Source organism: Chaetodon auriga, chromosome 7, assembly GCF_051107435.1.
Source record: "Chaetodon auriga isolate fChaAug3 chromosome 7, fChaAug3.hap1, whole genome shotgun sequence".
In the NCBI taxonomy this organism is placed as follows: Eukaryota; Metazoa; Chordata; class Actinopteri; order Chaetodontiformes; family Chaetodontidae; genus Chaetodon; species Chaetodon auriga.
The window spans coordinates 4,755,694-4,769,584 of NC_135080.1; the positions used below are offsets into that span (position 1 = coordinate 4,755,694).

A 13,891-nucleotide genomic window follows, 5' to 3' on the forward strand; every position below is an offset into this window, starting at 1 on the left:
GACGCCATCCCTACTTTAGTTCATGCACACCTTGCTGAAAAAACTAATTCAGTTGAAAGTGAATCCTTTTTTTTTTATTACTCTTTAGCAAATAGACCACGACAAGTGAAATTCAATGCAGCATTTTATGATATGACAGTAAGCAGTACAGGCCCCCCCCCCATGCTCAAGTTCACCCTTCTTGTTTACCTTTCATGCAAATGATTGTGTCAGCTCCCAGCCTAATCAATTTGTAGTGAAATGTTGCACATTGATGTACGTAAAACTGAGGAACTCTGAGTACATGCTAATGATTTCTGGAGGGAGGTACAGGGTCCCTTTGTGTAAGCATGATGGTTCTAAACATTCATCCATCCCTCTGTCAGTTAAACTTAGTAATGGGCAGCTCCTGGAGCACAGGCACAAGAGTTAATTCAGATCTCAGATATCTGCAGGTTTTATAGGTCACTTGTTAGCCTTTAGGCATGAAAATTGAGACTTGATGTTGCTCTTAATTTATGTATGAAGATGTGGATGTTCTGATGAGTATTTTTTTTATTTTATTTTTTTAACTTTTAACAGTGTGAATGACTTTGTGACTAATTTTCCCAGTTGTTTTATCTCAGGCTTATGCTTGTGCATGTGTTCTTATTAATGTGTTTTTATTGTACTGGTTGAAGCAGCAGTTCCCTTTAACAAAGACAATTTCTCCTATGGGAGACAATAAAGTAACCTTAACTTTCACCTTAAGCCTCTCAAAACACTACCCAGAGTGTGCTGAGGCCCCTCACACCCCAGTCAGGCTTTCATTCAGGGTGGAGATGTGGTCGATCACACACAGCTGTCTCTGTCCGCGGTGAGCTTGTCCGGGCCTCTGGTGCAGCAGGAAGAGCCGTTTGGCTGCAGCCCTGTACTTCCGTGACATGAGGTTGTAGACGACAGGGTTGATGGAAGCGCTGAGGTAGCAGAGCACCATGGAGGCCATGTTGAAGTTCTGGCTCAGCATGGCTGTGTCGTAGTCGTCCACCTGAGCAAAGAGGTTCCTGCCGATGTGGTACGGCAGCCAGCAGATGATGAAGGCAAGCACCACCACTACTGAAGGCAGAATAAAATTAGGAAGAGGAAGTTGGTTTCAGTAGCTCAACATTTTTGGAAAATACACTTCCTTTCTTGCTGAGAGTTAGATGAAAAGATTTACACCACTCTCATGCAGGCACACTGAAAACAGCACAGTCACTTCCTGTCTTCTAATGGGGTTGCGAGGCAACAAGCGGAGACTCCTAGGAGCCACTACACCCAGAGAAATAGCCCAGAATGTAACCCCACCGTTTAACCATAAAATGACGTTTTTAGATTAAACAAACAAGACAGAAATTTTTAATGTGTTCAGTCTTTATGCTAAGCTAAGCTTAGCTAAGTCAAGCATGGCTGCTGGAGGTAGCCTGTATTTACCATACAGGTAAAAGAGTGGTATAAATCTTCTCTTCAAATAAGCCTACTTTCAAAAATGTCAAATGGTTCCTCAAAGGTGCATCAACAGCCCTTAAGTGAAGGTCCAGTTTCCAAAAAGTAATCACATTACCTGCAGTGGTATCTAGTGAATTTTGGTGTTACTTACCCAGATTTTTAGATTTTTCTGTTTGTTTTCTGTCTCTACCCCTGAACTCTGGCATGAATAGCAGAGCTAGATAAAACTTGATATAGCTAGATGTAGTAACGTTTCTTTTAACATGCAGTAAATCGAGTGTAGACATCCTTCATTGTAAAATGAATGACAGTTTAATCAACATTCAGCTAATGAGCTAATCAATAGGACTGTGTGAGTGGTTTGACCAGATTTGATTGACAGCAGCATCTTTCTAGCAACAACCAGTTCTGTTACCTATATTATTAAATTCACATTGGTGTGCAGAAACACTTTTTCTCCTTCAGACCAGTGAGGACACACACAAAATGGAATAGCCTAACTGGTATTATTCTAACTTTGACAGAGAATAATGTGTCCATATGGGGTTTGTTTATAATAAGAAGCCGATTAAGAAAATTGGTTTTCATAATCTTTAAGTAACCTGTGATCTATGGTCTGTGGTCATCCTTGACATTTATTAATGACCAGCAGCAATTAATATCCAAAGACCTTCTCCCTAAGCCCACACATAACTCACTCCCACAATCTCTCTTGTTCCCTTAAATGACAGCAGCCTGTAATTGGATCCAACAACTTCACATTTTCACAACAGAGGCAAGTTAGAGAGCTAATTAGAGCATATATGCAACAGAAATGCCACTGTGGAGAAAACATGTTACATATCCAAAAAGAATTAACTTTTATTGAGCTTTTAAGAGCCAGAAATTTCAGTGTTAGGTGAGGTAATCAGTGAGTCACTGATATTGATCAAGAAGCCCGTGCAGATACAATTACGATCAATTAATCACATGGGGGCAATAATTTCTGTGAGGATAATAAAGGTCAATTCAATAATTACAATAGAAGTGTATCAGGCCTTCATAAGCGTAATTATTTGTAAGTGAACAATAACATTTATCCATAAATTGAAAACCTCTCAGTGTGGATTTACGGAGTGAACAGATTTGTCTAAACGTGATCGTGTCTAAGCAATCAGCAAAAAGCAATCCTGAGATGTGTAACATGGCAGATTAAAAACGAGCCCATGACTGTGAGAGCATGTAAATTTCCATTAAGGATGATCTATGGAGGCCTCAGATGACAATCCAATTTAGGATTCAACAAATCTGGATACAAATGGCAGCAAGTCTGACAACGTGAGCTCTGTGCAGTGTGTGCTCAGCTAATGAACACATAAATATCCTAATGGATACATCGTGATTAAATATTTGGTTAATGCAGACTGACCTGGCCAAGGTCTTTTACCGTAAAACAGGGTTTCCTGCGCCATATGCCAGAGCTGCAAATTAAGCCAATCAGTATGTGCAGTGGCAGGACATGATTAGCTTCATCCAAAACAGAATAATTAACCAACTGATATCGACAACAACACATGCTACCAGCTTTCTCTCGCTCAAACTCGTGGATTAAAGCAACACAATGCCCTGTCGGATTGAACAGAATAGGCAGCTGCTTGGAATACAAATCAGTTTTTAACTTTATGTGAAAACAAAACTTCAATTTGTTATGGCAAACACACACAACAGCCAGTGTAGAAAACCAGAAATCCTGGATTCTACATCAATCTGTCAGCCTGCGTTTGCCTCAGTGACAATGAAAGGCAGACTGACTGTGTAAACAGATGGATTTCTGGTTTCGGCTTTTTCCGACACAGAGAGTTTTACATGCTATCACCCCTGAATCTGAGCCGTCTGCCTTTCAAGGTTTTGGCAAAGACAAGCAGAGAAAGGTTTTAGAAAGCAGCATCAGAGAGCATCATTCTGGATAATGTGAAATGCTTCTTGCACTTTTGGACATTATCAGCGATGATCAATATGTGCCTGCATCTCTGCAGAGATGAATAAAGTAAAGGAATAACCCACTCACCCAGGATCTTGACTGTCTGCCTGTGTGACCTTTCACGAGCCAAAGCACAGGGGCCTTGCAGATCATTTTTGCTTTTCCACAACTTGCACCCAATGGAGCCATAGAGGAAGATAAGGCAGAGCATCGGGCAGAAAAAGTAGGTGGTGGACACCCACAGCATGATGTGCAGCTGCCCAGAGGTGATGGCGTAGCTGGTGTGCTTACACTGGCCGGTATTGTAGTCCGGGTGTGTCTCATTGTCATATTCCACCCCAACCAGGAAGAGTGTGGGAGCTGCAGAAGCCAGAGCAAAACCCCACAGGGCGAGGATGATGTACTGGACCCTGCGTCTGGTCACCACCACCTTGCTCCTGAGGGGGAAGCTGATGGCCAGGTAGCGCTCAATGCTCAGGGCCGTGATGTGAAGAATGGTGGCCGAGGTGCAGCCCTCAAAGATGTAGTGATAGAAGCGGCACACCGCCTCCCCAAAAAGCCAGGGCACATACTTCCACAGGCGGTAGAGGTCAAAGGGCAGGCAGAGGAAGATGATGAGGTCAGACACAGCCATGCTAGACAGGTAGAGGTTGGTGGTGGTCTTCATGTCTTTGAAGTGCTGGATGATGAGGATGGTCATGGTGTTGCCTGTTACCCCTATGATGAAAATGAGGATGCAGATGACGGTGACAGGGATGAGGGTGGAGGTGGGGAACAGGGAGCCCTCGTAGTGGTGGTCTTCTATGCTGTACTGGTCCATGGCCTCTGCTCCGCCAGCATGAAGGTCTACCTGGGGTCTGGTCCAGGGCATGCCAACCTTTACTAAATGCTGGCACAGTAAAGCCTGAAATCAAGACTCAACAAGTAGCTGGGGAGAGAAGAACCAGACCATGACCGACCAACCTCCACACGCTGCGGACATTTTTTATTCATTTTAATCTTGAAACTTAAATATAAATGTAAATTCTGACAAAGATAAAGGCAAACTTCATCATTTACACAACATGTCTGCTAATTAATTTCCATACCACACAGAATGAAAAGCAGTGGATACCTTGAAAAATATATTCAAATATGTGAAACATGAGATTGAAAAATAGCTTAAATACAAATCCTGAATCAGGCAAACTCACTAGAATGTTGTTTTAACTTCAACTCTGAGAGCAGAAATGATCTTTTCTGGTGACTTTACCTTTGAAATGAAGCTGGATCTTTCAACCTTGCAACTTTTTCTTCACCTTGGTCGTGTTGCTGTGTGTCGATGGCGAGCAGCAGCAGCGGCAGAGAATCTCACGAAGTGGCAGAGCCGGTCCCTGATGCTCAATAACCAGTCGAGCTCTCTGGTGAGAGACAAAGAAAGGAGCACCTCCTCCTCAGTGCCCTGAGGAGTCAGGGAGCAACAGGGAGGTCGTCTGCTGTGTCTGTCTAAGTAATCTTCATAATCAAATGATGACGAGACTGATGACAGCAAAAGGGCGTAAGGTGGAGGGAATAAGATTTGAAGGAACTCCAACCACTGCTGCTCATCTGAGAGTAAATTCAGATTAAGGATCCTACTGATCTGGACGGATCATAAATACATCAGAAATATGCATATAAAGAGGGCTATAACTTCATTAATTAATGCATCAATCACTGAAATCCCACCATGTTTGCCAAGCTGCCTGGGAGCACTCAGTGAAAAATGAGCTCTGTGTTTGCTTAATTGTCCACCAGCCATTGGTCTCGCTATGTGGCTCCATCACTCCACACACCCACCGGCTCGTCTCTTCCTCTTCACCCACCTGTCAGGCTTGTTATAATAAACCTAACTTCAACTGGTTAAAGAGGAATGCCATTCGAAGAGATGACACGAACTTTGGTCAGTCGTAAGAGGTGTGACCAGGGCCTGCAAATGTCAAAATACTACCAAAATCTGAATGGAAAATCTGTCTGTGCTCCAGAGACGATGAATGAATGAATCCGCCAATTCACAAATTAAGAGGTTTCCAGTCTGATTTGAAGTTTTGGAGTGAGAGAGCTCTGCAGATCAATATGACACCTGATAATTGTTGTCTCTGTGCGTGAATTGCATGGAACAGCCCCCAAACTACAGGTTTTCCTATTTTGTGTCCAAAGTAACATTAATCACCACAGCCCGGGTGACCTGCTCGTTGGTTCAGAGCCATCATATCCATTAGATCCAAATGAACCTTTGTAACAAGAGTCACACTGACATCAGGGGGCATATGTGTGTTTATACTACGCTGACCCAGAGCCAGAGGCACCACTCGGACCTAAGAGGGGCGGCCTGAACATCCCTCCTCTGTCATTGTTTACTCCTGTCAAAGCAACACGGCAGGGAAAGCTTGTTTGCCCATTTTTTTTTTTTTTTTAAAAAGGGGATCCAGTCTGTCTCTCAACAAGAGCTAATGCTGTCCGCAGAATGGTGACGGAGACAAGTAAGCCCACTTTCACCCTCATTAATCATGGCGCTCTTGTTTACACCACTTAGGTGTGCTTGTGCGGTGGACAGGAACTCTTATATCTTACTCCAGAAGCTTTCAATGCCTCTCACACACAGCACTGTGCGGCGTAGCAGCAGTGTTGAACTCTGAAGTCACATCAAAATGAAGACCAGACGGACGCATCCCCATAATGACATCAGCATTTTCTTAATATTCTGTGCTCGATTGGTAGCTGATCATATTCATGTATAAGTCTTCTTGAGAGAAAGAAGAGGAAGGAGAAGGGGAGTAGAGCTGAGGAAAGAAAAGGACAGAAGCTTCTCCTGTTCAGATTTTGCACAGTTATCTGCTTGCCGACAGAATGAAGCATATATTTTGCTCACGGATCCTTTGAGCTGACAAATATCTGACTCACCATCACAGATTCAGTTTTGACCCTTCCGCTTCTGAACCTTCCGTATCTTAATCTTGGTTTAGGGGGATGTTGTCACGACCACCTGACTTTATCATCTTTCGAGAAAATCAGCAATGTAGATTTTCTTAATAAAAGTCAGTGCTTTTGTTTACTTGCAGTTTAAAAACTACATACTGGCACACTGATATAAAGTCAACATAAATGTGGGTTCTGGTTCTGGTTTGCTTTAGCAAGTGACAGTTGCAGCAAGTACTGTTGCTACAAATTAAGGCAACAACTAACAATTATGTTGATTATCAAACCACCTGTCAGTTATTTTCTGAATTAATTCAAAGTCTATAACTCATCAGAACTGGGGATTCAAATGTCCAAAACCAATTCAATTTACAATAGTGAAATACAGAGAAAAGCAAAAATGCTCCCATTTGAGAAGCTGGAATCAAGAAATGTTTGATGTTTTGCTTCATAAATTACTTAAAACAATGAATGGATTATCAGAAAAGCTGATTATTGTTTTGTTGTTATTGATACAGATATAGAAAGATGGCCAAAGTGCTGACTGGAACCATGATTGATGTTTCCTGGTGTACAAAAAAATCCACTGCTATGTCGCACTTGATGAGTGATTCAAAGACAAATATATGCCCAAATTTCAAACATGATTAAGAATTATAAATCTTTTATTGTGCATGGATCCTTTGTAGATATCATGGCTATACAGATACACTTTAGATACATATCTATGATTATACATTTTCCCATAACGAACATTTTAAAGTGATATGTCTGGTAGTATGTATAGTATAACAAATTTTCATTTTGGAATGTACGGTGTATGAGGTAACTGCAAACATTAAAATTACATAAAAATGGTCTCTATTTTTGTGCATATTTTACTCATTTTTGTAGCATTTTGTTAATCTCCTCAACCAAAGGTGGTGAGCCCAGGGTGAAGAGGTGTTAAAATGGCACATGTTGCAATCGCTATCAAAAATAGGGATTTGAATTCTTTAAATGACAAAGAGAAGACATTTGCAGAATGTCTGAAAGACCAAATCATGTAATTATCCAAGACGTTTTGCAAGGTACCTGTATTTCATTTTTATGGTTGCAACAGCAATTATCTGCCCAAAACCAAACAACACTAAACCCTACAGCCAGATTACCACTGAAAACTCAGCATTAGCAATCTGTTACAAATACTTAACACACAGAGAAAAGGCAAATTTAGATTCACAGGAAGTACATGATATAACACATTTTGTATCTGCCATTTGCATTCCATGACTCATGAGTACTCAGGATTTATTATTTTCTCTGGAGAGTATTAACTTATATTACTTCAATATTATAAAAAAATATACTTCACACATGTATAACTTGACAAAAGAAATCAAAAATCATAAGTAATACATAGAACTACTTTCAACTTCTCTCCGATTACGTATGATTACTAACATCAAATAAATGTCGCAAAAATAAAAGTAACTAAAACACATTTTAGTGTTTCCTAACACTAAAAGAAAAACATCAAAACTTAAGAGAAATTAAGAAAATTCTCCCGAGATTTTTTCCTCTCCAATTAAGGCCTCTGAAACAACTGGTACATACTTTATTTTCGCATTTTTTTTTTTTTCTTTTTCTTTTTTCTTTTTTTTGCTGAGATGATCAGCTGTTTCAGTGACACATGATGTGGTACTACGACTTTTAAAACACCCAAAACACAAGTAGGGCTTGCACAATCTCAAAGTGTGTTCATAAAATGCATCACAAGACCAAGACGCAGTCAGTCAAGGTTTTCTTTCACTAAGGTGCAAAATCAATTACTGGGGACAAACAAAAACAAAATAAAACATACAGGTAAGCATACATTTTTTGTGCTGAACAACAATATTTCGGAGTAAAGCAGCAGTATAACTATATGATAGTAAAAATAATTAGAATTCACTGTTAGTTTGGTTTTTGTTGTCTAACTTTATACTGAGCAATTTTTTTTTTGTCAAACTTACAGGTCCTTGTGTCTTCACTGTACAAAAATATACTAACATTTCTCCAGTCATTTTTGCATCCTTAAACATTCTGAACATCAAAAAGGTTGGAAAGTGCTAAATGAACGTTCTATAATGTGAACAAGATTTTCATTTCCGTTTCCTCTCTCACTAGACCCCTTAAACTCCAGCAGGGGGTTAAGTCCCTTCATCTGGCCCTGAAGCCCTCCCAGCCGTGTACCTCTGTGGCACGAACTACATACAGTATACACATCTGGACACACACACCCCGCTGTGCAAACACTGGCCCACCAGGTCCCAGGATCAAACAGCACGTAGGCTAATGACACACCTACATACTATTTTTGGAACACGTCTATCAAAAACAGTTTCATACTGGACACATCAATGGAAATATAAATAATGACTACTTCTATACACACGTACTGTTTCTCAACAAGTAGATGAGTCAAAGCGCCCTTTCCCCCCGACCCTCTCCCCAAAATAAACCATATCCCTGCTTGTACAGGAAGCTGATCATGATGGAACAGAAATCTGAACTGAACAACAGATTACCACAAAGTTGGGACAGGGTGACAACGGCAGGAGAGTCAGGAAGGTATCACAGGTTCCAAAGAAGGTGTTACATCCTCAATTTTAACCGCTATTCAGCTCTCACTCACCAGCCCGTCCTCCCACTGCACCTCAATGCGCCTAATGCGATTACTCTGTTGACAACAGAAAACAAGAAGTACAAAACGAAGAATACAAAACAACAGAGAGAGGGGGAAAGAATAAAGCTATAACCCTGCAGCTGGGTGGCACAAACTGCTCATTTAATGACAAAGTACTGGATGACAAAAGCGATGAGAATGGCGATGACGGCGAAAACCATGAGGAGGAGGAAAGCGCACTGCTCGTCAGTCAGGCTTCGTCTGGCTCGGTTGGACTCCGTGCTGGCCCTCGACCCCGAGCCGGCCGCACCGCCGCCCACTGCCACGTCGTTCCGCTGGGGGGAGAGGGTCACTGTGGGGCTGTAGGGGCCGCTCAGCTCAGGGGCGTCATGGCACTGCCTGACAGCACACACGCGGAAACGGTAGTCACTGTTGGGTTGCAGATTCTGGGTGTGGAAGGATGTGGCCGAGCCTTTGTAGACCTGTCAACAAGAGGGAGGATGTGAAGAAGACTGATTAAAAATTCAGTGAGATCATGGATTTCTGTCTTAACTGCACAAATAAATTGTGTCTTTTTCATCTATGCCTGTATTTCATCATGTTTCTGATAATATATCACAGAGGGAATACTGCAATTCAGCCCCTCATAAGAGCCTGCACCTGGAGACTAATATTGGTTGAAATTAGTTTGGTTTGTTGTGTTGTATTGAACTTGTACTGGACAGTCAAGCTGACAAAATACTTTCCATCTTATGACTTCTGACCAACTGGATGAAGATGCTTTTCAGCGTCAGGCATGCAGAGCAGTTTATATACTGGGTTTCGAGCACCCCATCCTCTGCATAGGAACAATCCCCTCTCTTAAAATTGGACTTTCAGGACTAGGCCAGTGGGACTGACAATAAGGATGGAACTCATGCAGGCTGGCAGCCACATATCTCAACTCCCTGATTCAATTGCCATGTATGATGCTGCGAGATTAGCATAAGCCTGCAGAGGCCATTACTCCACACTAACATGGCTGGAGGCCTCTGAGTGAAATGAATGTGTTGGCAGGGGCGAGACACCTGGGATACCTCATGGATCAATGACCTTTGCATAATGGGTAATTTAAAGCCAGCGGTGACTAATACAGAATGCTGCAAAGCCACAGTGAAAACATTAAGGTCCTGGATCCATCTGTATCCTGACCGGCATAAAAAGGCCACGGTGATGAATGGCAGGTCAGCTGCAGGTAAGGACACCAAACACGAGGGAGTACCGCGCCAATCCACCTTACAGAGCAGTTCTGATCCGATTCTGATATCTGAATTTGGATTTCTACTGATACTAAAACTGATTTCAGACCTCTTTTCTCTTGAACATTATGTTAAAATTATAATTATTGTTGTTGTTGATGGTATTGTGTGTAAGGGTACATGATGCTGTAGTAAACCACACAGCACTGCTTATTAAAAAAGCAAACATATACAAAAAATGCATTAAAATTAAAGGTCCCCTCCAGACATGATTAAGATGTATATAAAACACTGTACTTTTGACTTTTCACATAGTCAAAAGTACTTCTCCCTCATTAAATTCTGAATCTATGATTATGCAAATATGTGTTGTTTCAAAAGTTTAACTCCGTCACAGGACACTCGTGTAAGTTGAATATTGGAACAGGATTTGTTCCAAACTATTTGTGATGCTCGTAAGCCCACCTTGAAATGAGAACAGACCAACTTTCCACTTTCAGCAGATGAATGTGAAAACAGCCTTCTAGTGAGGAACTCTGCACATACATCACTCTGCACAGTGAACCTCAAACATTCAACTACAGCAACAAGGAGAGAAATACATTTTTTAGTGGATGGGAGCTTTCAATGTATTTGAACTGTAGGTTAAGTAGCCTTCGCATAGAAAGGTATAGAAGTGCACATTGCTATGGCAACTCCTTTCATGCTGTGCAAAACTTGAACAAATCAGGTGAACAATACATTATCAAGCACTCGTAAGCTTAGTGATATGCTTAAATTCAGCGTTCTGATCTGAGGTGGTAGTTGAAAAGGATTTTGTCTGAAAAGACAGGGTGTGGCTCCCGCCCCTCAACGACAGCAACGACGTGGAACATAGACAGGGATGAAAAGTCGAGGGAAAACGCAGGCAGTTCCAGTCGATGGCAGAGTGATCCTCAGGCAGGTGCAGCATATTTATGAATCACAGAAATATCAGACTATGGATCTGGACTGAACAAGTGACAGTCTGATATCCAACGATCGGACTGGCCCCAACTCTAGTCAGTACCTGTTTAAACTCAGAGTTTCCCATCATGCACTGCAAGGTGTAGAGGATCGGGTCCCCCTTCATGGGCTGTAGGGCCTCCCATGTGACTTCGCAGGAGTTGTCATCCAGCCGCTCCACTTTAGGGGCTGAAGGTGAAGGAAGAGAGCACAGACAGAATGATAGAAGGTGGGTGAGATCTGCAATAACTGTGAACCTCTGCCACTGGATGACAAACAGGGGATCAATCAATGTGATCAAGAAAAGATGCGATGAGGAGCAATATGTGTTACTGTACATTTACTTTATGTATCACGATAGTTACAAGGGGAATGTAAATAACACCAACAGCTCTGACACAGACAGCTTGTTCGGCATCACTGACATCATCTGAAAAGTCTGACATGGTTGAAGTGGTGCTTGCATGATACAACGGCTGACTGACCTATCAGTTTGTTAGAATGGCCTATAATGCTAAAAACAAGCACAAACAGAAGACAAAACCGATATCAACTATACTTCCAACACCATTTCTATATGTTTCATGTGTGAATTCTAACCAACTACACACAACTTTCCCCCTTCAGTCGAGAGCCTTTACTATGACTCATGCTCATCTTTAGGTAGGTGGCATTTTACGCAAAAACAATAACAATAAGTGGCTGTTTTGAAGTGGTAAAGGGGTAATAAACAAAAATACAGTGACAGAGAAAATTATTATCCTCTGTGGCATTATGATATAAGACTGCTGAAGTCGTTAGTCTGAATTCAAACAGTTAATGGCAGAGTGTCCACTTCACTGTGTGGGGAGGCAAACAGTGTTAAGTAACACGGACAAACTGACACATGACTGCCTGCTTCAAAAGAATCAGGCAGTAAAACCCACGTCCTCATTACTGACTTCGACGTGTAGGATCAAAAGAGGCTTTGCAGAGGCTGGTTGAGACCAGACCACAGTGCTGATGACAGCCGACAAGTGAATCTCAGGCTGCTGGGTCTTAATCAAATGCAAGACAAACTTAGGTCAGCTGAGGTTAAAAGCTGTGCGTGTGTGTGTGTCTGTGTGTGTGTGAGTGAGAGAGAGAGAAAGAGAGAGAGACAGAGAGAGACAGAGAGACAGAGGGGGGAAAAAAAGGGCTGCCACTGTACCTTTCACAGGGGCTGGAGGAGAGCGTGGGGTGGTGAATGTGTAAACATTGGAGAAGGGCCCTTCGCCCGCCTCATTAAAGGCCTGGATGCGGAACGTATAAGAGGTAGACTCATTAAGCCTCTGGACTTTGTGTGTGTGGCATGGTCCTTTATACAAGGATATAAATCTGCAAGGACAGGAACATGAAAAGAGAGAGAGAAAGGATTTAATGAGTTAAAAGGGTAAAGATGACAAAAAGCAAACGAGACGAGTGACTCCTCTGTCAGGAAATATACAGTGTCTTAAAGCAGAGCACCAGTTCCTGTCTCCCTATAAAGGCACTCTGTCTGGTGCATTACTTTCTATGCACCCCATCCTCCTTGATACAGTTATCTGAGGCCATTGCTCAAACACCAGTCTCCTCTCTTATCAGTTTATCATTTGTCAGGTCACTTCCCGTCGCCTGACTAATGGGCCACTGACCTGCCGCTCTTGTCCCCCATCTGCAGCTGATACTGGAGGGCGTCTGAGGTGGCGGCTTTGGCTGGGCCATCGCCCCACTTGAGCCTGAGGGTCTGGTGGCTGAAGGCGGTGCACTCCAGGCGGGGTGGCTGTGGGGGCAGGGGCTTCGTCTTCAGCTTAAAGGTGTGACTAAAGGGGCCTGCTCCCAGGCTGTTCAGGGCTTGGATTCGGATTCTGAGGAAGAAAAAGATGAGAGATGTCATCATTAGAGAGCTGCAAGGACTGAGCTGACCCAAGCAGAAGCACCGACTGTCAAAGTGGCATTTACAGTATTTCATCTCACTGGCAGATGCTGATGTTCAGCCTCTGTTAATGTAAAGTCTGTTGGCAGTCAGACAATGACACGTTTTATGTTGTTTTGGCTCTGCATGCACACTGACTAAAAGCTCAAAGTCAGCAGTTTTGTTCAGCCTCAGTTTCTTTTCATAACAAGTCCAATGTGTAGACTCGATACAATGAAAAATATGTCACTGCCCTCCAGCTTCAGGACTGCACTGAATAACAGCCACAGTTCTGTTAAGGCTTAACATAAAGAGCAGATGATTAAACCAGCGTGATGACACTTCAGATAAATAAGAATTTCTGAAAATAATAATCCATGAAAGATACTTGATTTTACTCAATTCTTGTAAAAATACACCTGTTTTATAATCCTGCATTAGAAATACAGACAAGCGACCAGCCTGATACTAGTTGATAGATTTGTCAGGTCTGAACACCCCAACCGCTTCCTAAACAGCTGCCAGCCTCAGCTAGAATAACTTTGATTTAGAGATGCAAGTAATTACACTTTGCTTCAGCTGTGCTGTTTGGCATCTGTTGGTACAAAGCATCACAGACTGAGTGTGGTCTGTGTCTGATTGATTTGTATCGCATTCTACAACTTGTGAGCACTGAGATCTAACAGTTTTAAATAAAGGTGCAAAGTTGTGTAGTGCAAGCAGAATGTGACATTTCATATCCTTTCGTGGTTACGATGAGGCGGCAC

At 42.3% G+C, this 13,891-nt stretch overlaps 2 protein-coding genes across 3 annotated transcripts in view; both read right to left on the reverse strand.

The window, feature by feature from the left end:
• Positions 1–766: 766 nt before the first annotated feature.
• mlnr (motilin receptor) lies at positions 767–4,277 on the reverse strand. Its single transcript, XM_076735556.1, has 2 exons — positions 3,494–4,277; positions 767–1,074 (listed from the first exon to the last, which is right to left on the reverse strand). The coding sequence occupies exons 1-2, from the start codon at positions 4,275–4,277 to the stop codon at positions 767–769; spliced, it is 1,092 nt and encodes a 363-aa protein (XP_076591671.1).
• A 2,713-nt stretch (positions 4,278–6,990) lies between these two features.
• The window catches only part of fndc3a (fibronectin type III domain containing 3A), a 44,177-nt gene continuing 37,276 nt past the window's right edge, over positions 6,991–13,891 (reverse strand). For both annotated transcript variants that reach the window (XM_076734650.1, XM_076734651.1), the window contains 4 exons: positions 12,865–13,077; positions 12,402–12,568; positions 11,277–11,401; positions 6,991–9,472 (listed from right to left, as the gene is read on the reverse strand). In XM_076734650.1, coding sequence (XP_076590765.1) covers positions 9,149–9,472; positions 11,277–11,401; positions 12,402–12,568; positions 12,865–13,077 — 829 coding nt within the window. In that variant the 3' untranslated portion in view covers positions 6,991–9,148. The remainder of the gene's footprint in view (positions 9,473–11,276; positions 11,402–12,401; positions 12,569–12,864; positions 13,078–13,891) is intronic.

Excerpts from the sequence above, each read along its gene's own strand:
- mlnr (XM_076735556.1), bottom strand. The coding sequence starts at position 4,277 with ATGCCCTGGACCAGACCCCAGGTAGACCTTCATGCTGGCGGAGCAGAG. Across the intron at positions 1,075-3,493 it reads GCAGACAGTCAAGATCCTGG|TAGTGGTGGTGCTTGCCTTC; the intron begins GTGAGTGGGTTA and ends TTCTGCCTTCAG.